Below are 27,174 nucleotides of genomic sequence, written 5' to 3'. Positions count from 1 at the left end.
TCATATCATCTCTATATTATGACATTACAGTTTGCATAGCTGCGATGCTATAAGTTTACTGAGATTATCATCGTGCTACTTCATTATGTGAATTTTCTCTACATTATGACATCACTGTGCATTATCTCTGTTATGTAACATTATGTTATGTCTAATAATGTTATCTATTATTCAGGATTGTGACATCACTGCTTGTATGCTTCTCTCGCTGCTCTATAACATCCTTGTGTATTGTACCACATTGTGGTTGTGGATTAGGAGAAGACATATGATCTATGGCTACTCACTGGGGGTCATTTACTAAGGGCCTGAATCGCTATTTTCCGGTTTGTGCTGAATTGCCCCAGGTTTTTGGCGCATGTGGTCGGATTGTGTCGCTTGACACGCGCTTACCTGCACCCACGATAGGAAGGTGAACTCCGGCGGACTTCAGCGCAGCAGCAGCGATTCGCCGGAAGACCCGAATCCTGAATGGAGAACGCATCGCTGGATCGCGACAGGCCCGGGTAAGTAAATCTGCCCCACTGTACTCCTGACCACGTTTAAGTGCACAGTGCCACAATTTTGGAAATGATAAATCCTCCTTTTACATACTGGGAAAATAGTCTGAATAGGGGATTGCTGTAATCCTACCTTTATACACAATACTATCATTTAAGATACGTGTAAAATATTTTCGGTAGATCCAAATTATAGTTTTTTTCTTTATCTTACACACCAGAGTCTACTCCATCTGCGGGGCGAGGTTTGTCGCCACTTGTATAGATGTTCCTATCCAGTTCCCATAGCAGACAACCAAAATAAATCATTGTAAATTCAAATTAAAAAATGTAATTATAAATTCTACTTCCATGGAATGGAATGGGTTAACAGCTTAAGAAGAACTCTAGGAGTCTAACAATCTATAAAAGAAGAAGCAGAAACCGGTTTGCGCTTCGCCCCGTGATGAGGGGAAAGACGAGGTGATTTAATGACTGTCCATATGGCTCTCCCTGAGTGGTAATGCTCGAGGTCATAGGTCATCGGCGTTGTAGCGGATATCGTCCTCGCGGAGGACGACCGGACTTGTTTGTGGCTTGACCAGGGTCTTGCATGAACTAGAGGACAAAAGATAAAAGTTAATGATCATTATATTACATCTCTGTAAGCAGGAGTTATAGTTTATACACAAAGTATAAATTACGTTTATAAGGCACATAAAGAGAAGTGTATACAGATCACTGCTCTGCAAAAATCAATTTAACTTTTAGCCATCACCCCCCCATCCTCAATAAATAGTTGTAGCCATTGAAATGTGTAGTCCTTACTTACAAATGCAAATAGACTAATGCTAGCCAAACCATAGGCACCCATCTGTTTTAGGGTGGTTGTCCCTCATTAGTACAGAGCAGGGTTTTTGGATGGCTGGATTAAATTTTACTTGTTTCTAGCACTTACCTCCTTTATCCCTAAACATTGGTTGCAGATCAGTGGAGTTCTTACCCACCTTTGTATAGAGAATGCAAATAATTCAAGCAAAGCTATAGGTCAGTGATGGCGAACCTTTTAGAGGCCGAGTGCCCAAACTGTAACCCAAAACCCTGCTTATTTATCACGAGGTGCCAACCAAAAATTAAAGCAGTAACTTATTGCTCTTTTTTCAAAAACTTTCAATCATATTGGCCTCCTGAGGAGAGCAACAAAATAGTAAGATGGAAAATTTTCATCATTTTAGCTTCTTTCCAGTTTCCCTCTGTACACAGATTATTCAGCCCTGTCTAATTCTCCCTCTTCCTACAGTCCCAAGTCCCATATCAAAATATGACTGAAAGCAGCATCTTTTAAGTTGCTTGGAACTGCAGGAAGATTCTTTGAGTCCTGTCTGGTGTGCTGGGGTGATGGCCTGGGTGCCCACAAAAAGGGCTCTGAGTGCCGGCTCTGGCACCCGTGCCATAGGTTCGCCACCACTGCTATAGGTTCTCGTCTACAAGCCTGTTCCAGGGTTTTTACCCCTCATCAGTACAGAGCAGGATTACAGGATGGCTGAATGAAATTGGACTTGTAGCCAGCACTAACTCCCCTTTATCCCCAATCACTGACTGTAGGCGTTGACATCGGTTCTTACATACCTTTGTATGGAGAATGCAAATAAACTCATTACAGCCATCAGTAGACTGTAAGGTGTCAGAGTGTTTACCCCTCATCAGTACAGGACAGGATTACAGGATGGCTGGATGAAATTGGACTCTTAGCCAGCACTAACCCCCGAATCATTTGTGCAGCCATTGAAATGTTGAGTTCTTATCTACATTTGTCGAAAGATTGCAAATAAATTCATACCAGCCAAACCCTAATGAAAAACATTATATCCTCCACTTTCACAAGCTATATCTAAGGCAGTTCATCCAGCCTTTCAGTAACCCTACTCTGTACTGATGAGGGGCAAACACCCAGAAACCGTGCTGTCTAGGGAAAGACTTCTCAGGTTTGACTATCATGAGCTAATAGGAGATTTTTAACAAGGATCATTGTCTTGATAACAAGTCTCAATACATGACTGTGATTTCTTCACTTGTCGGGAAGGGGGGGGGGGATTAGTGAAAGTGTCAGTAATTAGACCATTGCAGATCTAGACCAGATCTTCCGTAGACAGTTTGATATATTTCCCCCCAATGTTTTTTTTTTATTGCTACGCTTGTCATATCTACATTTTCTAGTCACACAAATTGTGGCCAGATCACGGCCCCCATAGAGGTCTATGACACCCATTCATGGTGCGGCGAGTAAACTGTGTCTCACCGCACCATGGAAGAGCAGAGCGGCCATGCCACAAGACATAGTAGGCCCTACATTTGGTGTGGAAAGTGGGGTGGGTTAGGAGTACTCACTCACCTTCGCTTCTCCGTTCGGCTTTGCCCGGATTATGCCCTGGTGAAGTACAAGGTCGTGTACATGAAGCTGTGTGCTTTGCCCGGGTTACGACGCGATGAAGTACAAGGTCGTGTGCATGAAACTGTACATAATGCCCATTCCATCCTGTCCATAGTAACCTGACCCTGTATGTTAGTCCCTTGTTGTATGGGAGAACAGTGTTTGCAATAGTGCAGACAATATTATTCTACAAGGCTGGATGTAAAAGGAATTCTCTATGACTCCATTAGTTATTTACTATGTGTATACATGCTGGTTCCTAACACTGGGAGCCTAGGAGCCGTAGTGTTGCCGGCAGTAAGCACGCTGATATCTACGCCTCAGGCTATATGGATTGTAGGAGGCCGAGTAGATGACTGATAAAAGCAAAACTTGTTTCCTAACAGGTCTACAGATATTACCGAAGTGCCATTCATTAGACCTCTGAAATCATGGCTTCTCACTGCTGTATACATATTATGCTAGAGCACAGCTCGCCATTAGCAATACCTATCCCCTGGCCATAAGAAGCCTACAGAGTTACATTATCCTATTATCTAATGTGCAATGCAATATACGATAAACTCATTGCGAATCCCCAAGGAAACAAACCTTCCAAGATAACCCCCGGCTACAGTCCATAGGCTGCTATACATTTACTGTATCCGAACACTGCATGCTACATAAACTGCACATTACACCGGCATAACCAAAGAAGTAACAATTTTCTATTTCCATTGTTAGGACTTTTGGATGGAAGAAACCTGACCCCTTATCTGACCCCTTTAAAGGGTCTATTAACATGATTCATGTTAGTATCCAAACTCACCTGTAGGCACTCATTAAAGGGTCAAACATTGACCTACAAGTAACTGCTTTAGACACTATATTCTTTATTCTGGAACCTTGTTATAACTATTTGTTAACCCTTAAATTATTTCTTAGATACGACCCTTTCAAATAGCAAATATCAAGGTTATCAGTTTATGGCCCCTGTCAATGAAAAAGTGACTTTACTTGGAAAAGTTGTGTCCAACCAGTGTAATAAAACGTAATATGGCAGTGATTCAGAGAATTGCAGACTGTAATGTACATTCCAGGAATGTAGCTACTCCCAAGTACAGTGAGGGCGTGTCCTCACACTGCTGTTCCCTGAGGTCTCTGCAATCAACTGCCCCATAACCCCTCCCATTTGCTCACACACAACCAGTGGTTTCTCTACATGATCATCAAAACAGAGACCTGCTACAGGTTTTACTCAGAGCAGAAAGTGCTCAGAAATAAACCCACTATCATGTTAGCTAGAGTTTCAGTGGTTAAGCAGTGGATGTCTGTGTGGCAGCCTAGTGCAGAGTGTAAGGACATGCGCTATTTATTTTGGAGAAGCCATAATCTTGAAATTTATATCCACTTTAATTTAAATCTCATTTAAATCCACTTTCACAGTCCTGCTGCTACTATCTACACACAGAAAGTTATGGTTACACTGATCTCCAGGGCCAATACCTAATGCTGTATGATCTGAATGGTAGGCTCCTTCTAAACCTCATTAAACATTTTAAATTTTAAACAAATATATAAAGGGTCGGCCAATTATATGGAGACACCTAAATAAAATGGGAACGGTTGGTCAACTGCCTGTTTGTTTCACATTAGTATACAGGAGGGGGGGGGGACTTTTTAAAATGGGGGTAGACCATGGCAGCCATTTTGAACTTGGCTATTTTGGATCCAACTTTTTTTCCACTGGGGAAAAACAAATCAAACACATCAAACTTATTGAGAATTTTACAATGGGGTGCTTGGTTTTGACTTTTGACATGACGACCAATCTACTTTCCAGTGAAATGTTAGTGTAGGAATGCTTGGACCTTTGGGGTCCTCTGAAGGCAATTGTCTATGCTGTGAAGATATGAGATGTTCAGCATCTGAAACAAGGGATACTGGACGCCTGTGCTAGCATTTCTTCTAAGGTGTTGCTATAAGCTGTAGGAGACGATGGTTCAAAATGGCTGCCATGGTCAAAACCCATCTTGAACAGTTTCCCCTACTCCATATCCTAATGTGCCACACACAGGAAGTTGAAATCACCAACCATTCCATTTTATTTAGGTGTATCCATATAAATGGCCCACTCTGTATTGTAGTACCTACAATAAATAGACAGAGAACTAACTGCACATTCTTCAAGATTCTATTATTGAAGTGAAAAAGTACATTTCCATGCATTACTTACATTATATTACTTAAGTCTATTACAGAACTGGAAAACAAAAATCCATACAATTATCCGTATTATCATATCTCTTGTAGTACATAGAGGGTGAACCCTACTGAAGGTCATTAGCAGAGGGCTCCTTGTTATGTATTTAATGGTGGAGAATGGAAGGATTCCCACAAGAGCGCTCTTCATTATAGGATTATTACTAGGAACAAGGAGATATTGATTGATTTTGTTTAGATGAAAATACCATCTAGAAACTAGCAGCTCTCTTCCTCCCATGTCCTCTTCTACCTCCATGCTTGTGTCCCATCCCCCTCTCTATGCTGGACAGCTCCCAAAAGCAAGGGCAGAAATCTTACATAAGAGAAAGGACTGACTATTAAGAAGGACCAAGGTCCAAGAGACTCCGGTCACGAGCCACACTCAGAGCTGCAGAGCCGGCTATATCTCTGTGTGGATCGGGGCTGGTTTTGAAAGTCTACGGGAGAAGGAGCAGTAAATTTCTCTGCTGCGCTCCTCATCTCCTCATCATCCCAGTGCCCAGGGCAGCTACACGGTCTTCAAAAAGGTCAAATGTTGGAGATGAATGCAGGACATTAGAGACATATGTTGGTTTTTCCTTACCTGGTTTATGTGCCCATGGTATAGGAGGACCTGTAAGATCATTTGGGGCACTAAAGCACCCACAGGGACTTGTGGATCGGTGGTTTAGTGTCCCAAATTGCCTTTTAGCAAGTTCCGCTGTGCTCTTTATAAAAGAAACCCTATACATATCTAGAAATTGGTCTGATGAGGCATATCCGACCCATCTCTGGTGCTTCCCACGTCTGCGCTGTAATTTAATGAAGCCAGAGCAGTGAACCTCAACTCCATAAAGCAAGCAACACACCTACGATGCATGCGTAATAAGGTCTGGGTGTAGCACGCCAACTTCATTGTGTGACTGTTCAGACTTGGGAAGCTCCAGAAAGAGAAGTATAATGGTTTTTTTTATTTTAATTGGGGGCACAGAGAGACTTGCTTAAGGATGATATGGGACACTAAAACATCGGTCTATAAGGTCCTGTGGGTGGTTAACCCCTAAAGGACATCTGTGAGGGTGATTTGGGCCACTTAAATTTGGTTTAATTCAAAAGCTCAATTAAAACAAATCTACCATCAAAATCAAGCAATAGGGTGCAGAAAATGGGCAAGACAGTGTAAAAGCCTGTGTAGCCAGAACATGGAAGGGCTCTAGTAACACCCTCTGAGCCCTTCTGACTTTAAAATTTGATTTTAGAAGGAAGGAAGCAATGGATAACAAATATAAGAAGATTACCAAAGTCATAGTGCCTAGAACTATGAGTTTATCCTATATCATGATGGATTTTGATGGTAGATTTCCAGAAAGTCTTCTGTAGATACTTACTACTTTCTTACTCACTTACTGCAGACTGTTGTTTCACTTATGCAGTGAAATCCTTCGAAGAAGCAGCCAGATATCTTGGTGCATATCTCTTATTTATCTTCTCCCGAGTGGCCCGGGATACAAATTAATAGTAAATTCAGCCTGACAATAAATCAGCTTAAATGAGTGTCTCTAACCAGAACATAGATAAGAGATAAACACCAAGGCTGCTTCTCTTATAGATAGGTACATAGATATATAGTTTATATAGTTGAAAAAAGAGATACAACATGTCCATGAAGTTCAACCACGGAAGAGAAGGGATTGGATGAGGAAGAGATTTAAGGTAAACAATTCCATATTATAACATAACAATGAATGTTATTTAGATGTTTCAAGGCATCTAGACCCTTCTTGAAGCTCCCTGTCTTCATCTCACCCTTCCCATGCTCTTCGATCTGCCAGTGATATTAAATTAAGCTCTACCTTAATCAAACCTCTCATGCATTTCTCCAGGACTTCTCCCGAGTCGCACCAATTCTCTGGAATGCCCTTCCCCGGACTCCCAGACTAATCCCCATCCTTCAAAGTTTCAATCGTGCTCTTAAAACCCATCTCTTTAGGCAGCCTATCACACTCGCTAACTGCTTGAAATATCAGATCTCCCTTTACTAATCCATCCTGTGTCTATCTCCAGTCTGTTATCTGGCAAAGACCAGATATATACCAAGCTCCAGGCTTCTCTGCAGTCACTGTAACCTTGGACCTTGTAAATAAGATAGCAGCTGATGGCTGCTTCAAGCAGCAGAATTTTTATTTATTAAATTATTTTATATTATTCCCTTATAAAGAATGGCTGAACGATGATAAAATCTCTTTTACCTCTTGTGTCACTCCCTTCATCCTCATAGACTGTAAGTTCTTGTGTCACTCCCTTCATCCTCATAGACTGTAAGCTCTTGTGTCACTCCCTTCATCCTCATAGACTGTAAGCTCTTGTGTCACCCCCTCATCCTCATAGACTGTAAGCTCTTGTCTCCCCCTCATCCTCATAGACTGTAAGCTCTTGAGTCACCTCCTCATCCTCATAGACTGTAAGCTCTTGTGTCACCCCCTCATCCTCATAGACTGTAAGCTTTTGTGTAACCCCATGATCCTCATAGACTAGCTCTTGTGTCACCCCTCATCCTCATAGACTGTAAGCTCTTGTGTCACTCCCCTCATCCTCATAGACTGTAAGCTCTTGTGTCACCCCTCATCCTCATAGACTGTAAGCTCTTGTGTCACCCCCTCATCCTTATAGACTGTAATCTCTTGTGTCACTCCCTTCATCCTCATAGACTGTAAGCTCTTGTGTCACCCCCTCATCCTCATAGACTGTAAGCTCTTGTGTCACCCCCTCATCCTCATAGACTGTAATCTCTTGTGTAACCCCATGATCCTCATAGACTGTAAGCTCTTGTGTCACCCCCTCATCCTCATAGACTGTAAGCTTTTGTGTCACCCCCTCATCCTCCTAGACTGTAATCTCTTGTGTCACCCCCTAATCCTCATAGACTGTAAGCTCTTGTGTCACCCCCTCATCCTCATAGACTGTAAGCTTTTGTGTAACCCCTCATCCTCATAGACTGTAATCTCTTGTGTCACCCCCTCATCCTCATAGACTGTAAGCTTTTGTGTAACCCCATGATCCTCATAGACTGTAAGCTCTTGTGTCACCCCTCATCCTCATAGACTGTAAGCTCTTGTGTCACCCCTCATCCTCATAGACTGTAAGCTCTTGTGTCACCCCCTCATCCTCATAGACTGTAAGCTCTTGTGTCACCCCTCATCCTCATAGACTGTAAGCTCGTGTGTCACCCCCTCATCCTCATAGACTGTAAGCTCTTGTGTAACCCCATGATCCTCATAGACTGTAAGCTCTTGTGTCACCCCCTCATCCTCATAGACTGTAAGCTCTTGTGTCACCCCCTCATCCTCATAGACTGTAAGCTCTTGTAAATGAAGTATGGAATCCAGTCACACTGATTGGTGATTTTTAAGGCGCTGGCAATTGGAGAAAATGGCGGAAAACCGCTCTGTGTAGGAGAAGCGCTTCTCCTACACAGAGCGGCTTTCCGCCATTTTCTCCAAGCGCCAGCACAGCAGCCATGCACGCTCTACCATATTGCAAACCGTGTCAGATGAAGGTCAGTGATTGACCAAAACGTCACACCATTGTTTTTGTTTGCAAAATAAACGCATATTCACCTTAAAAATCACCAATCAGTGTGACTGGATTCCATACTTCATTTACTAAGGGGATTGGGACCCTATCCAGAGCACCTGAGAAGCCTATTCATAGGTGTGCGGTACGACTCCTAGACAAATGTAAGCTCTTGTGTCACCCCCTGATCCTCATAGACTGTAAGCTCTTGTGTCACCCCCTCATCCTCATAGACTGTAAGCTCTTGTGTCACTCCCTCCTCCTCATATACTGTAAGCTCTTGTGTCACCCCCTCCTCCTCATAGACTGTAAGCTCTTGTGTCACTCCCTCCTCCTCATAGACTGTACGCTCTTGTGTCACCCCCTCCTCCTCATAGACTGTAAGCTCTTGTGTCACCCCCTCATCCTCATAGACTGTAAGCTCTTGTGTCATCCCCTCATCCTCATAGACTGTAAGCTCTTGTGTCACTCCCTCATCCTCATAGACTGTAAGCTCTCTTGTGTCACCCCCTCATCCTCATAGACTGTAAGCTCTTGTGTCACCCCCTCATCCTCATAGACTGTTAGCTCTTGTGTCACCCCCTCATCCTCATAGACTGTAAGCTCTTGTGTCACCCCCTCATCCTCATAGACTGTAAGCTCTTGTGTCACCCCCTCATCCTCATAGACTGTTAGCTCTTGTGTCACCCCCTCATCCTCATAGACTGTACGCTCTTGTGTCACCCCCTCATCCTCATAGACTGTAAGCTTTTGTGTCACCCCCTGATCCTCATAGACTGTAAGCTCTTGTGTCATCCCCTGATCCTCATAGACTGTAAGCTCTTGTGTCACCCCTCATCCTCATAGACTGTAAGCTCTTGTGTCACCCCCGGATCCTCATAGACTGTAAGCTCTTGTGTCACCCCCTCATCCTCATAGACTGTAAGCTCTTGTGTCACCCCCTCATCCTCATAGACTGTAAGCTCTTGTGTCATCCCCTCATCCCCATAGAATGTTTTGCATTCCAGTGGTAGATGTCCTTTAAGGTACAATATGAGATCCCTTTAAATCTCCACTCTGGATATCAGGTGTACTGCATGTTATATAACGCAGTTTTTTTCTGTATATTTAACATCTGATGCACATGGTTGCAACATTCCTGTTTACTGCACCTTTTGATTAAAGGCAATAGATCATATATTTTCGGGAATCGGTAACCTACTTTCTCTGCAATGGGTCTGGCTTTAGTGAAACGAGCTGAACATTTCATCAAGACCATTAGGAGACTCCGGTAACACTACAGCAGAAATAATACGAGGCCAGGACGTTGCAGGGGAGATGTACGACACCGCTGGGTATTTTCTATCTGCTTTAACTTCTCTTTTAATGAACACTCTCCCCTCCCCCATCTGTAAGAGCTTAGTGGTAATAAAACTGCAACCACTGGATAATCTCCAGCCCCTGGGAGCAGTACTATATTGGAATTTCCCATTGATTTCATACATGTCCAATAATTCTGTGCACTACGTGCATTTGTGTGCATGTAAGTCGTTGTTAATTTTGGCAAGGACATTGTGAGCTGAGCTCTACCGCAGAGGATTTCCGCTATGCCGCTTTGTGATTTAGGTTAAGTTTCTATAGTCTGTAAAATAATTGTAAGCACTTTCTATTATGTGTATATCTAGGAGATGTATTGGGCACTTTTATAGGCAGAGTTACCTAATGTGTTAATGATTTTGCCTGTTAGTTTATATTTTCATTCTACAATCAGTACAAATATTATATTATTTTAATTCAGAATTTTTTCAGGCCCCCTAGGGCAGTGATGGCAAACCTTTTAGAGACCGAGTGCCCAAACTACAACAATGACCCGCTTATTTATCGCAAAGTGCCAACACAGAAATGTAATCTGTGATTTATACTCCCTTCTCTGTCACAGTTTTCAGTGATACCAGCCCCTGAGGACACAAATAAAGCAGAAAATAGTCCCAGGTCCAGCTGTCACTTTAAAATAGCTCTGTGCACAGCAAGTCCTGGGCTGTCTGGGACTGCAGGAAGATACCTGGAGTCATCTCTGGTGATGGCCTGGGTGCCCACAGAAAGGGCTCTGAGTGCCACCTCTGGCACCAGTGCCATAGGTTAGCCATCACTGCCCTAGGGTGTTTAAACTCTAGGTGGTCTGGACACTTAATTCAAGCTCTATTGCAGTATATTGTGAATATACCTCTTGCCTATTACACTCTGCTTCTGGCAGGGTGTAGTAGAGTTTACCAAATGAAAGGCTTGGGAGTCTCTAAGAAGCTGCCAAATGTCACAGCAAAAGATGTAGACGGCTGGGGGTGGCAATCAATTCAATATGGTGGTGGACCAACGCTGTTCAAGTCCTGTGGTTGGACCGCCAGGACCGATTACTGCAGTTAATGGTGGGAAACTCTGGCACCATGTGGAGAGGACTCAGCTCGTGATCTCTCTCCTTACACCCTTGTTGACAATGCGTTGTACTAATACTGCAGATGTCACTACGGGGTTAAAAGGAAACAGTCAGGTGGTTTTTCACCGGAATACCTGTTACCAGAAATTTTACCCCCTAAATCAACAATGCCTGCTGGTAAAGGGTTACAAGCTAAAATTGGCTGCTATGAGGCACTGTACCCTAATTTGAGCCGTTTTTCTGATATTCAAATTAGCTGCCATAAGATATGACTCTTGTTTACTCCCATGCTGTCAGTGAGCCACGCCCCCTTATTTCGACTGACAGCTCTGTGCTTCTTCAAATCACTGGCACTGCCCTACCTCCTTGTTTCAGATTGAAAAGTCTCGCTGGTAGGACATGTCTCTGTATGGAGCTAGAACTTAGGGACCGGTTGTCAGTATTCAACAACAGAGATATAAAGCTCTGTTTAATTATAGTAAATATTTTACACATTGCCTTGTGTTACATTCATGTCATGTGACCAATGTTATGTCATTTAAGGTCCTTTTCCCTCTTAAATTTGGCATATATACCCCATATATGTGTCTGATATGAAATCACAGCATGCCCCCATGACTGATGGGGAGAATTAAAAGTCCATGGAAGGATTCTGTGATTTCATGTGATCAGATACATACATGGGGTAGATATGGCAATTTGTAGTGGGAAAAGGACTTTAGATGACAACCCCTTTGTCACATGACATGGAGTACTGAATAATGAAGGCATAAGGAATTAGGAGGAATTTAGATGGGAGTGGCTGGCCAAGCAGGATATGCCCCCTCTGATGCCAGGTAATATTACACTAAGTGCTCATTCAGATGAGTGTTTTTAAGGTCCATATGCTATCTGTTTTTTTTGCGGATGGCATACGGACTCTCTGGGGCTCATTTACTAAGGGTCCGAATCGCACATTTTCGTTGGGTTTCCCAAATTTTTCCGATTTGTGCTGAATTGCCCCGGGATTTTGGTGCATGTGATTGAATTGTGGTGCATCGGCACCGGCTTTCACGCGACAGAAATGGGGGGCGTGGCCGTCGGAAAACCCGACGGATTCGGAAAAACAGCGGAATTTAAAAAAGAATTTGTGTCGCAAGAATAGCACTCACATACACCGAGACGGAGGAGGTGAACTCCGGCAGACTTCAGCGCAGTAGCGACACTTAGTGTACATCGGGTGCACGACCTTAGTGAATCCCGGCAGAACCCGAATCAGCGTCAGTGAACGCGCCGCTGGATCGCGACTGGACCGGGTAAGTAAATCTGCCCCTCTGTGTCTGTTTTTTCACAGATGTGCAGTCAAAAGATCTGGAAAAAAAAACGGCCGGCACACTGATAACATCCATATGTGGTTAGTATTTTCTCAAATGCTAGGCAACCAACTAGGCAGAATAAAAAGTAGGTAAGTAACACATCAATTTGGATGTGAAAAAAACAGATGACATACAAACGTGAAAAACATTGGGGGTCATTTACTAAGGGCCCGATTCGCGTTTTCCCGACGTGTTACCCGAATATTTCCGATTTGCGCCGATTTCCCCTGAATTGCCCCGTGCTTCACTCAGCCCGGCTCGGTGAACTCCAGTGCGCTCCGATGCTTTTCAGCGCAGCAGCGCCACCTGGTGGACGGTGGAGGAACTACCTTAATAAATCCCGGCCGGACCCGAATCCACCGCAGAGAACGCGCCGCTGGATCGCGAATGGACCGGGTAAGTAAATCTGCCCCATTGAATGCAGGCTCAATATGGAGTGAACATGCACATCACGTGTCCACATTTTTTGGACTCGTCTGAATGAGCCCTAAGGTTGATTTTATGTGGATGTGAGAAAAAATTTTTAGCTAAAAGAAGGGTGTCAGTTAGTTATTAGAACCTGTCACTCGCTGCATATGTGAAAATGTGGTGACATGTTCCCTTTCATGATTCGATGAATCAAAAGTAAGTTTGCATATGTCAATCTAAGGTTTTCTGATTGCTTAGATCTTAGGGCAGAGTTTGTATGAATTGAATATATTAATTGCATAGATTCGTATCTAGTGCTGTATATGATTGTTTCTGCTTCTAGATTGTTTCATACTCTTCTAAGAGACACAAAACCTCCTCCCAATATTAATGTGGCTGTATTTACTCCCAAAATCAATGGGGTTGTCTTATTTATGTTACGTGAATTAGACAATAAATAGGAAAGTTAAATGAGGTTGAGAAAAAATGTGAACTAAGAGATGTGGACAAGCATATATTAGAGGAGCAAAAGGCTGGTGATGACCAGAAGAAATTTCAGATGTGGTGTAGAGAATTAAATACTCCATGAGGGGGGAGGGGTGAGGTGAGAAGGTTGGAGGGGAGAGAGAAACTACTCCTCAAATTTGCTCCCTATAGACTAAAGCCACATTTGAAGAATTGTTTTAAAAAAATCTACATTTGTGTGTGTGTGTGTGGGGGGGGGTATCATGCACCACAAGCCTCAGTGCCATGCTCCAGTTGCCTGGCGCCTCGGCTCCAACCACTTCCGCCCACCTGGCACACCCACCTATCCCTGCGCCTGATATAACAGGAGCATGGCAACAAGAGACAGTGGTGCGGGACATCTGGAGCAATGGGAGCACCGGAAAAGGTAAGTACCGGTGTAGATTTTTTGTACAGTCCCCTTGCCCAGCCACCTCAACAGTTTTTATACTGTTGGACAACCCCTTTAAAGAAAAAATATGGCCAATATTATTAAGAACAAAAAGAAGACAAGAAGCCCTGCAAGTGATGATATGGTCCCGCAGAAACCTGCTCTCCCCATCATCCAGTCTGTCTAGGATAACATAAGGAGACGTAAGGATTTGAGCAATTCTTTATCGACAGAAGATCTAAGGTGATATCTCTAAGATGTCTTCAACAAACTCTCTGTTGAGTTCCTTAAAAAATGGTTTGGAAATGTACCTAGAAGAAATGATGATGTTTTCAAATTTGGATTTTTCTTTTGCTCATCCAATTTGCAATGGTGACTCCTATGGACAGATGGATGGGCAGATGCCAGAGCCAAGAAACCAGACATTTAAGTTTTAAGCATCATCCCGTCCTTAATCACCTATGGGACAACATTGCTTGGCTTAATGAAACTTTTTAAGGATTTTTGAGCAGTAAAAGCCTTAAAGGAACATGATGTTTCAAAGGCGAAGGGTGGTCACACCAAAATTGGATTTTTCTTCTCCTCATCCAATTTGCATTTTGCTGTAAGATTTTACAGGCCCCTGCTAATAATTGCTGATAAATTCCTGCCCCTTCCTGTGTCCCATGCCAGATCTTTGTGCTTCTATGCCTTCCCCTTTGCGATTATCCTGATTTCCTGTTGTGACCTTGATTCCGTTCCTCACTTCGATTCCGTGCTGCCTGTCTCGACCTCCTGCCTGTCCCCGACCACGAGTTTGCCTGACAATTCTGTACTACAGTATACCTTGGACTACCACCGAGGACAAAGTTGCGCCTATGGAACGACCTTGTGATACCACGCCGCAGCAAGTCCAAACCACTTTGCGGTTTGCTCTGGTGAAAACCGGGTACCACTTACACTCCGGTCCCAGGTGTCGGCTTACACCATCGTCCAGAAGATCTACTACCTCCGATCCTGACATTTTGTGTAATATGGATTTAAAAGGAATGGAATAAAGAAAATCATCATGTTTTTATGAAACTCCTGGATTGTGTCGTGAGCTGGACTTTTTTGGCTTTTGAATGTACGTACAAGTTACAGGTTTTCCTCGCCCGATTAATGTGTTATTACCTCACTCTTATTATGGACATTGGTGCCAATGTGTCGCAAGACAATGCACTTACATGCACCGGGAAGAAGAAGGTGAACTCTGTCGGACCTGAGCGGGGAAGCGACACATGCAGGATATCGGCCGCACAATCTTAGTGAATCGTGGCACAGTGCATTATTGGCGGACATTGCATTTTCGGGGAACTCCGCAGCCCGGGTACGTAAATGCACCAAGTCAAAGCATGTATTCGCTGTCAGAGGTGATTGGTGAGGTATGCTACACTCATTCGTTATCTCAGTTCATTGCCTCAATGCGTTTCGCCCGCTCTACTATTCTGTGGGCACATCAGAAGAATCATAGCTAATATTAAACAAAGTAAAGCACTAGAGATCTAATGGTGACTCCTATGGACAGATGGATGAGCAGATGCAGCAGCCAAGATACCAGACATTTAAGTTTTAAGCATCACCCCGTCCCTAATCACCTTTGGGACAACATTGGTTGGCTTAATGGAACTTTTTAAGGATTTTTGAGCAGTAAAAGCCTTAAAGGAACAATCCAGTCAAAGCTAATTCATTGAATAATACATGGCCCAGGACCTGAAGGGAGGAGCAGGACTCGATTGCATTGTATTCCTAACACTTTGCCAGAACCTAGAGTCCTATTCCTCCCTTCAGGCCCTGCACAAGGTATAATTTAATGAATCTGCTGTGATTGGAGTGTTCTTTTAATCAGGAGGAGAACCTTCAAGTTTTTATTTCAATTTTGAGTTTTTTGGGAAAGATAAGATAGGCCTTTACAAGCCATGTTATACTCCACATGATTAGGTTGGACTTATACATCTATGCATGAGATGAACATTAGTGCTCCTGGCATTCATATAGAAAGAAGGTATTGTTTCCCAATAGACCCTTTGTTCTATTTCTGAAATGGATCTTGAATACACAACATCAGTTCAAGAAGAGAAGTTATAGACAATCTATACTGAACAATAAAAGAAGCTACAGAATTTGGGATAGCTCACTGGCTTGAGTATCACCCATCAAACTTTTGTCAAAATAGAATTAAATTTTATTTTCTCTATTGCTACAGCGTCCAACAGCAACAAAAACATTGCCTTAAAAGGATTGGTCACTATTTTACATAAGTTGCCCATGTGCCTTTACTGCCTTAATAATAATCCCAGAATGTTCATCAAGTGATTCAGCATTCCTGCTACTTATATTTTCGCTGTGTGCAGACTTTTAGTGATTCTTTGTTTACATGTGTGAGCTCTGATGAATAGGAGGAGCTGCAACCCCAGAGTTATGACTTATCCTGCTCCCTCTGCTCTCCCAGCCCCCATCAGTGAAGATGGACAGTGAAAAGAGAGACACAATAGGAGATGCCATGAGGACGGGCTGGAGCAATGAGAGAGGAAACTGTGTATACATGCAGAGGGCAGCTGTAAGGTGAAATTTTATTGATAATGCTTGTTACCATGACAGGACAAAACCTTAAATTGTTTTGTCACAGGGACAAAAAACAGTTTGGTCTGGTGTTACAATTATAACTTGAACTTAAGAACAAACCTAAAGAACCTAACTTGTACATAACCGGGTACTGCCTATAGTAGAAGAAGCAGCAAGTTTTGGAGACGGTAAAAGAGGAGGCATTTATTGCTTGTATCCACCCCTGTCGTAAATAGGGATGGTGTCCCAAAAGAGGTTGCTCCATCTCTAATACTCATATGGTCTTTTCAGTATAAATGGACAGGGAGTCCATAAGCTTTAACATATTATTTTAATATTTTTACACTTAAATGCCATTAGTCAAATTCCCATAACGATGAACTTAATTGGGGGAAAAAAATAAAGCGAAAGCGCAATGAAGCGCTAAAAAAACAACAACATGAATTAAGGATATATTTGTTTAATTATCAACAACAGAAGTTGAAGGGTTTTAATAAAACGTGTCCCTAATCATGTTACACTTTAGAGAAATGTCTAATTCTTAACCAAAATAAGTGGGTTATTGAATAGAGAGGCCATCTGACCCCTTCGGCAGTGATTAATGGACCTTGTGATGAACAGTGATAAGTCGCACCTCCCCCCCCCCCCACCCCCACCAGGCTGCACATTTTGGTCCCTGGCAGAATGATTATTTTGCTATTAATTTAATATGATTGCTTTTTCTTGATTTCTTAATTATGTTTGCACATCTAGTGATGGCTTCATTAGCATTTATAATACTGCTATAATACCGCTATCTCTGCATATTTTTGATCCTCATATAAAACCACCATTTATTGTTTTTTTCTTTCTCTTTTTTCAACGTTCAGGAGAAGCTACCAAATAATTAAAGCTCGGCAGTAAGGTAAGCAAACAACAACAAATTTGCCTTGTTTGTGGCTCTATATATTGTAAATAACATATTCATTCATGATCTATTCATTAGCGGAGCGCTACCGGGTTCTGGGGATGTAGAGACGCAAAGCAAATTAAAACAAGGTGAAAGCAATTGAAAAGAATATTTCCAACCATATGCCAAACAGTTAAGAGTCAATTATTTCGACAAGAAGAACATTCTCACTGATTATTATTGTGTATGTAGAGCAGAGACTACAAAATTTAGTAGCGGCCCATAATGGTACCTGCTCAAAGCAACGGGACTGGACCACAGCTGGAAGAGATGTAGGCTGGCATCACACATGAAGCCTTTGTACTATATTGGAGACCAAATTCAAATGTGGATCCAACCAAACATATTTACATATTCTAATTTTTGGAAAATTTATTTGAAGCATGTTCCTTGATGCAAATAGCAAAAAGGTAAAAAAAAAGTATCAAAATGCGCCAAATTGAACCAAAAGAACGTGTTGGAAAACTAGAGGTGCAGGAAGAGTGTTGGATTTCGAAGCAGCACCCAAAAGAAGATAAAAAGTGTCAGTGAGTGTCAGAAAAGCACCAATATTGTGGCGTCGACACTACATAAATAAGGCGCAGCAGGGGGAAAGTTGATGTTTACTGTTGGAAAGTCAATAATACATGCCCCCGAGGTGTTTATGTCTGGAGTTAGAGCTATTAGGGCCAGACCTTTCCGGGTGCCACTAGGGAACTGCATCAGATTTGTTACTAAATTTCCCAAAAGATACTCAATCAACAATGGTTAAAAATATGTAAAACCTTATAAAACAAACACTGTGGGGCTTATTTACTACATTTATTTACTACATTTCTGTCGGACTGTGCATGGCCGTTGGGACAGGTATTTAGAAGGGGATTGTGTCGCACGCAATCGGATTGTGGCGCAGCGGCACCAGCTTTCATGTGTCAGAAATCGGGGGCGGGCCGCCGGACGATCCGACTGATTCAGACTGAGCGCGGAATTTAAGTTCAAAATTATGTCACAAGACAATGCACTTACATGCACCTGGAAGAAGATGGTGAACTCCGTCAGACCTGAGCGGGGAAGCGACAGATGCAGGATATCGGGCGCACAATGTTATTGAATCGCACAATGCAATTTCGGAAACTCCTCTGAACGGGTAAGTAAATGTGCCCCTGTATGTGAAAATCCCTGAAAGAAACTTTTTCTTATTCACTCCTGTTTTTGTCTCAGAATTTGGAAATGACCTACAGAACCAACTAACGTACATGTCGACAGGAGACTCATTGAATAGCAGATGTTGGACAAAGGAAGAGTCTTGCAATCTGAGAAGTCTTGGAGCATCTCACTTCCTATAGTTAATACATGAAAGATTGATAAGCCAAGTGTGCATGTGCACTGTTGAATTGAAAAAGGATGGTTCACCATAAAAAAGCATGTAGGGTTTAAAGGGATTTTACCCCACACTACTACAAGATTTTGGTAAAGTTTGCTGATGCCATCTTGGCTGTCTTCACCCTGGACATAATATACTAATTCACCATCAATATTCTAGCTTTGTGCTTGAGTATCCGAAGATCAATGGTGTGACCACGCTTGCTGTGTAGATATAATGGGGCACATTTACTTACCCGGTCCAGTCGCGATCCAGCGGCGGGATTCACTAAGGTGCGCCGATATCCACTAGGTGTCGCTGCTGTGCCGAGGTCCGCTGGAGTTCACCGGAGATCACCTTCTATTTCTTGGTGCAGGTAAGTGTGTGTCAAGCGACACTTTTTTTAAAATACCGCAGTTTTTCCTAATCCGTCGGGTTTTCCGATTTCCGGCGCATGCAAACCGGCGCCGAAATCCGAACGCATGCGCCAAAATCCTGGCGGAATTTGTTACAAATCGGAAATCGTAGGGATACCCGACGGATTCGCGCGATTCGGACCCTTAGTAAATGAGCGCCAATATCTGTCTTTCCTTTTGCGGGCTGACTTCCTGGGGACTAGAGTATAACATCACAATCCATCAGAGCCCTCCTCACTCCCTCGGCTCTTCAAATGGAAGGTGAGTCCACAGATATTAAACAATCCCCTGACTCACACTATGTATCAGTGCTTCTACACCCCTTTCTGGCATAGAAGACTGAAATAGTCACAATTTCTTGCAGTGCACATTATTTTTGTGGCTACACCACGGCGTGGAGGGTGTTTCCGATTTGTGCCTACATACTTTCTAAATACCTGCAGGTTTTTACGCAAAACTTTACCAGGTCGGACCCTGCTTTGCTGGGCCATGTGGCTGCCCAACATATGGCATAGGAGGCCTTTGCCTCCTGATGTATGTGCCGCGACAGGGGAGGGGGGGCATGGCCTTTATCATACGCCAATGCACGAGCTCCAGCGTATGATAAATTATATAAATATATACTATCCAATTGTGAGTTCTAAGTGGAGATTATCCAGTTTATTTTCATGCTCAGCTCTGCCTCCTGCTTGTAAAAGCCGATCGGGAAAAACTAACAAAAGCATGAGGCAGGTATAATTATCACATATTTCTCTTATACATGTTTGCCTTATACAGAAGAGCAGAGAAAAACCAGTGTAATGAGACTATCCATATGGAAAGCCAACATGCTGTTTTAGGTAAACTGTATCATATGATAAGCAATAAGCCGAAATGGTAGTCAGTCTGTGAACAGCACATAAAGTCAGATTCAAGACATACGCAAGGTCCTCTATCTTATAACAGAAGCTGATGCTGTACTATACAGGCACCTTTAAGAAAGGATTTAATAGTAGATCACAATTTCTATCTGATAGCAGCTGTAAAGAAAATAAATGGAATTTCTATGTATATTCTCTGTCCATTGAGAAAAGAAACATTTGCCAATTAAAACCTGTCCTAGACGTACAAGACCATGAAGTTCATTGATGATGAAGAACTGATCAAGAAGCTTCTACGAAATGGCTTTTAAGTCTTAAGAGATGTTTCCCCGCTGGTGTCACAATGCATGTGATTACCAGAAATCTGCTCAATTTGGTATCAGATTTCCTGTTTTTGTATACTTGTTATATAAATCTCTTGTACAGAATCTGCACAGAAGGCAATTTGCTGCCATTATTTTCATTATGTTATTTTTGGACATTAAGGTAAAGCTGGGAATGAAAGCAAACACATTTCTCAGTATGACGGTATAAAGCGCAATGTCCTTTCCCTTTTTATACTTTCTTTAAAATTATGTAAATAGTTCCGGATCTCTGGTAACTTAAGATGAGTTCAATGCTGAAGACTGTATTACATTGTATTGGTTCTTAAACCCCTTAAGGACGCAGCCATTTTGTAGCTTAAGGCTCAGCCCGATTTTTTGGATTCTGACTTGCGTCTCTTTATATGGTTATATCTTTTGAACACTGTTACTTATCAAAGCGATTCTGAGATTGTTTTTTCCCCACATGTTGTACTTCATTTTAGTGGTAAATTTTGGCTGATAAGTTTTGCGTTTATTTACAAAAAAAAAGAAAATATGATAAATTTTTTGAAAAATTTGCCATTTTCGAAATTCTAAATCATTGCGTTTTCAGGCAGATAGATTTACAACCTAAATAAGTTGCTGAATAACATTTCCCATTTGTCTACTTTACATTTTCATAATTTTTGAAATGTCTGGATAATTTATTTTGATGTCACGCGGCTTACAAATAGAATATCGCTTTTCCGGATTTTCAGAATTGACTATTTTGGGGATAAATACAGTTTTGAATGAAATTTTACATATTTAGCATCAAAACCCCCTATATAATCTACCCATTTTCAAATCTGCACCCCTCAAACTATCAGAAACAGCTTTTAAGAAGATTGTTAACCCCTTGAGATCTTCATAGTAATTGAATCAAAATGGAGGTGAAATTTAGAATGGTCATATTGTTCCCTTATACGTTCATTTAGCACTAAAATTTACACATTTCCAAAAGATAAAAAGAGAAAACCCACCATACAATTTGTTCTGCAATTTCTCCTGAGTACAAAGACCCCCCACATGTGGCTGTGACTTGTTTTATGGGGGCACAGCGAGGTGCAGAAGGGAAGGAGGGCGCTGCAGCTGCCAGGATTTTAGTTTCCTCATTGGCCCCTTTTGAAGGCTATAAAATTTTCGCTTTTTCGTTATTGGGGCCATGTGACGGCATTTTTTTTGCGGGACGAGATGCTTTTTCCATTGTTACCATTTTGGGGTTGGTATCACCTATTGTTGAAAATTTAGGAACTTTTTTTGAGGGAGTAGAAAAGCATCAATTCTGTACTGGATTTTTTACTTTTTTTTTTTTGGTGTTCACCGTATAGACTAATAATCATGTTATCTTTATTCTATGGGTTGATACGATTACGGGGATACCAGACATGAATATATTTTCTTACGTTTTACTAAATTTGTCAAACAAAACCCTAATGTGGGGAAAAATCTATCATTTATGTATTGCCGTCTTCCAAGTGGCATAACATTGTTACATTTTTGGCTACGGAGCTGGTTGATGGCTTGTTTTTTGCGGGACATGTTGTACTTTGCAACAGTATCATGTCTGAGTACATATGGTTTTTTGATCGCATTTTATAGCATTTTTTGTGGGATTGAAAAGGTAAAAATCATAATTTTTGGAGGGTTTATAACAGTTTTTTTTTACGGCGTTTATCGTGGGGGTTCAATAGTGATTTACTTTTATTCTACGGGTTGTTACGGACGCGGTGATACTATATATGTGGGGTTTGTGTTATGATTTAGACTTTTTTTTGAGTTATATGTCTCTTTATATGTTTTGGGGGTTTGGGGCATTTTTAGTGATTTATGACTTTATTTTTTTATTGAATAACTTTTTTTTTTTAACTTTTTCACTTTTATACCATGGGATATGAACAAGCAATCATCTGATTGCTTCTTCATGATAATATTCTGCAATACTGATGTATTGCAGAGTATTATCAGTGTCAGCCTATACACTTGCATAGGCTGGCACTGTGCCAGTAAGATGACGTCACAGACGCCATCTTACCGGCAATTCTTGCAAGTAACTTTTGGGTCCAGATCGGACCCCAGAGTTGCTATAGCAACGATCGGCGCCCCCCGAAAACGGTCCGGGGGGGGGGGCGATCGTGGGGGAAAGATCCCACAGATGCATGTTAGATGCCGCGGTCGCGCTGACCGCGGCATTTACCGGGTTAAGCAGCCGCGATCGGAGACAACTCCGATCGCGGGTGTTACACTGGGGTGCCGGCTATTAGTTACAGCCAGCACTCCGTGTTTCCCGATGCCGCTTCGGCTCTGATCCAGAGCCGAGCCCGCATAAGCGCCGTGGCGGATATATCCGCCACTGAGCGCTAAGTCACTGCGCTCTGTGGCGGATATATCCGCCACGGAGCGTGAAGGGGTTAAAGGAGATATATACTGTATATATATATATATATATATATATATATATATATATATATATATTAGTAAATATTTAAAAATACATAAAAATCATAAATATAAACTATAAAATCTACATGTGTGTGTATATATATATATATGGAATACATTAAATCATGATAATAACATCATAATGATCGAGATCTTGAAGCATATTTTCATGCCTTAATGTGAATCTGATATTTGCTGAGAACAGAACAGTTAGGTTTCGTTTAATAGAAATTTTTCTATACACTGACTTCCTAGTGATTTTGTGATCAGAATCAGAATAAGCAGAGTAAGAATTAAGGGCAAAGAACCAATGTTGAACCAATAATAATACAGGATTTACATTGCCGGCAACCTTGTCCCTCATTTGAGTGAATTAATCTGAAATCTACATCCTTTATCAGTATGCTGCCCTGTGCTAATAAGAAAAAGACAGTGAGACAGAAGCCTGATTACCCAGCCCACACACAGTGATTGACAGTGAGACCCAGACACACTCATTAACAGTAAGAGTCCTGATTACCCCGCCCACACACAGTGATTGACAGTGAGACCCAGACACACTCATTAACAGTAAGAGTCCTGATTACCCCGCCCACACACAGTGATTGACAGTGAGAGTCCTGATTACTCCCCCCATAAACAATGATTGGCAGTGAGAATCCTCATTAGGCCACCCACACACAGTGATTGGCAGAGAATCCTGATTACTCCGCCCACACACAGTAATTGACAGTGAGATACCTGGATTTACCCTATCAACACACAGTGATCAGTAGCAGCATTTGGCTGAGGTGTCGGGCCCAGAGCTACTGAGGGTCCACATAAGGCTGTACATAAGAAATTCATGGGGGAGAGGGGGCTGTATCTAATGAATCCACAGAGGGCGAGGGGGAATTTATATAAAATAACCATGAGGGGTTGCTTGGAATGATGAAGTACTAGGGAAGTACTAGGAAATATTTAAGGACAAGAAACTGTTTTAATTTCTCAATTTTGAATGCTGCCACATGAGTCCACTGCAAAGGGGCCCACTGAATCTCTGTCACCAGGGGCCTACTGAAACCTGGAGCCAACCCTGATCCATAGTGAGAATCCTAATTTCTACGTTCTCACACAGTGATTGATAGTAAGAATGCTGATTAACCCACACACTGATTGGTAATGGGAATCCTGATTACTCTGCCCATACACAGTGATTGGTATTGAGAATGTTGATTAACCCCATCCATATCTGCACGTGATTCACAGTGAGAGTCCTGATTACCCCACCCACACAAAGTGATTCAAAGGGAGAGTCCTGATTACCCCACCCACATACAGTGATTGACAGTGAAAGTCCTGATTATCCCGCCCACACACAGTGATTGACAGTGAGTCCTGATTACCCTGCCCACAGACAGTTTGCCAGGACTTATTGGGGCACATTTACTAAGGGTCCGAATCGCGGTTTTCCGCAATTTACCGTTTTGCGCCAAATTGCCCTGGGTTTTTGGCGCACAAGATCGGATTGTGTCGCATCGGCGCCAGCTTGCATGCGACGAAAAACGGGGGGCGTGGCCGTCGGAAAAACTGACGTATTCGGGCTATTTAAAAAAAAAAAAGTGTCGCTTGACACACACCTACATGCACCAGGAATAGGATGGTGAACTCTGGCGGACCTCGGCGCAGTAGCGACACCTGGTGGACATCGGGCGCACGACCTTAGTGAATCGCTGGAAGACCCGAATCCTCGTCGGAGAACGCACCGCTGGATCGCCACAGGACCGGGTAAGTAAATGTGCCCCATTGTGTTTCATCGGAGTCTAGGTTTCACTCCTGCTAATCTTACAATGGCTCTATGCATTGTTTTGCCTTTTTTTTATTCCAATGGTAAAGCAGAACGACTTAGGGATCTATATAACAGCCCCCTAATTTTACAGAAAAAATATTCCTTCGTTCATCTACAGTGCAGGTAGCCTGAAACCCACCTTCTGCTTCATCATTAGTTCAAGTGGCTACTCTCCCCACTGGGTTTTCAGATTGTCCCCCAAGTCTATGTCCCACAAGGCAGTATATGCATGGAGAGATGATTTCCATCACAGCAAAGACAACATGACTACTAATGAGGAAAGGAAGAACATCAAGTCATTGCTGCATATATACTAAAGGAAATGAGTCTTAATAAGATGGAGCCTGGAGAGTCGCTTCAACTATTTCTACAACACGGAAACATGTGACACATCCAACAACTGCATATGGTTGTAGCGTAAGCTAGAAAAGTAGCTTAAATGTAAGCATAATCTTTCATCTTTTGAAATAAAGAAAATGAGAATTTACAGTAACCAGCAGGGGGAAGGAAAAACACCCCAAATTATGCAAATTAGACACAACATTTTTGGCTGCTCTGTATCTAATCTACAGCTGCTTAGAGGCAATGGGATTTTTCTGCAACATTATGAGCCATTTTCTCATATATTGTTATTATATAGAGGACGGTGATGTCATGTTGTGCGGTGGTGGCTCAGTATAGTACAGTTTTCCATATCCGATTTATTTGTCCAAACTGGGACTGATCCAAACGTCAATGCAAATGGGTGGGTCAACGGTAATGCTAAGCTGAGGTCATAAGTGATAACTTAAATTATGGCAAAAACAATGCAAAAATTCGCATAACCAGGACCCTAATTATATTATGTATAGCAATAGTCCACTCAGGGAAAAAAGACGCCCCTAAGCCTCATGGGACCCGGTGTCCCAACTCAATTTACTCAACACCCCCCCACCCTCTCCTGGTTTGGTTATTTTGCAATATATCATGATTTTCTCTATTCTCTATGATCTGTTTGAGTCAATGCTCTTCCCTTTACTCTGTTCATGACTTCTCATTTATACTGAGGATGTCTGGAACCACAAATAAGAAGATTTTGAATGTATCAGTGAATCTTGTAAATCGTAACCAGATGCAATTTAATTAACGAAGAATGTGACAAAAAGATGAATCTAAAGTTAACCTAAGTTAAAGCGATGAGACTGTTACCTATATAACTTGTACTAAGTTATTGTTTTTTTTCAACGTATATTGCTACGCCGACTTGTATGATTTATTGTATAATGTAAAATTCATTGGGAAGTGCAGAATTCCCGTTCTTCAAAGAATTTACTGTTCTGTCCTCCAGCAGTTTGAAATCCCAGCACAAGGTGCGGTAATATGATTTGTAACTTAATAAGGAACCCAAGCAGAGCAAAGTTGTGTGTCATTCAAAGCCAAACTTTTCAAAGTATTGGCAAGATCAAGGATTAAAAAAAAAAGAAAGAAAGAAGGTTCATCGTACTAGGAGGAAGTGCAGATTCTTAGTAATACTGATAAGATGAGGCAGGTACAAAATATGAGAAGTAACAATATCAAATCACATGTTTGTAAACAGGAGAAATGGAAATCCACGGCGGGGGCATTAGGGCTGTGCACGGCACAGCTTGTATATGTATGTACTGTACATTTAGTTTTATGCTGTGGAGCTTCTCATAAAGTAACATTAATAAATATGCTCCTGTTTAAAGGAAACCTACCACTATGTATCTACTTACCTATTAAGGTAGATCTGGTGGTAGGTGCATCTAACGTATGTAAGGATAGCCCTTTTAGGGCTAATCCTTTAGTCCCCTCTATTTTTTTTAATCTTTAATCAGGGTAATATGCAAATTTTCTAAAGAGGCTACTGGGGTGTGGAGTAGCTGGAGCTGAGGCTACACGGCGAGGCTACTCCAAGCCCCATTAGCCTCTTTGATCCTCCTACCCAGACATCTTCAGCGCGCAGCTACATGCGCAGAACACAGGCCAGTGGCTGCGCGATCTTGGCTCGGAAGCTGGAGCTACTGTGCATGTGCAGGTATCCAGCTTCGTGGACGAGTGCGCGCAGCTACAAAGAGCTAAAAATGTCTGGGTAGGAGGATTAAAGAGGCTACTGGGGCGTGGAGTAGCCGCGCCATGTAGCCTCAGCTCTGGCTACTCCACGCCCCAGTAGCCCAGTAGAGGGGAGTAAAGGATTAGCCCTAAAAAGCACTATCTTTACATATGTTAGATGCACCTACCACCGGATCTTCGTTAATAAGTAGATCCATAGTGGTAGGTTTCCTTTAAAGTAAAAAACTGAACCCACCCCCACCACAAAAAAACTGGAGATGATAGTTCAAGATGTGAAAGGTCACTCCCAATTTATCTGTTCACAAATGAGATGAAACTAATTTTATCCCTGGCTCTTCTATGGAAATGGCTTAGAACAGGAACTTGAGACTGTTACTGTAACTCCCACCCGGGGAAGGGCAAGATAGGAAGACCGCTTATTACAGGGTCAGGCCACCAGAAGAAAAGAGAAGCTTCAACTGTTCCAGACTCTTTACAGATTTTCTTGAAATCTTCATGTGAGACCTGGGCTAATAAAGGCAGTAAATACTTTCTTTACTCCAGGACCGTGTCCCCAGGGATCT

At 42.2% G+C, this 27,174-nt stretch overlaps 1 protein-coding gene across 7 annotated transcripts in view; it reads right to left on the bottom strand.

Moving 5' to 3' along the window:
* Positions 1-815: 815 nt before the first annotated feature.
* The window catches only part of SEC16B (SEC16 homolog B, endoplasmic reticulum export factor), a 168,622-nt gene continuing 142,263 nt past the window's right edge, over positions 816-27,174 (bottom strand). For all 7 annotated transcript variants that reach the window (XM_072127404.1, XM_072127410.1, XM_072127407.1 and 4 more), the window contains one exon: positions 816-1,097. In XM_072127404.1, coding sequence (XP_071983505.1) covers positions 1,020-1,097 — 78 coding nt within the window. In that variant the 3' untranslated portion in view covers positions 816-1,019. The remainder of the gene's footprint in view (positions 1,098-27,174) is intronic.

Source organism: Engystomops pustulosus, chromosome 10 (genome assembly GCF_040894005.1).
Source record: "Engystomops pustulosus chromosome 10, aEngPut4.maternal, whole genome shotgun sequence".
Taxonomy (NCBI): Eukaryota; Metazoa; Chordata; class Amphibia; order Anura; family Leptodactylidae; genus Engystomops; species Engystomops pustulosus.
This window is presented reverse-complemented; position numbering and strand designations above follow the sequence as displayed.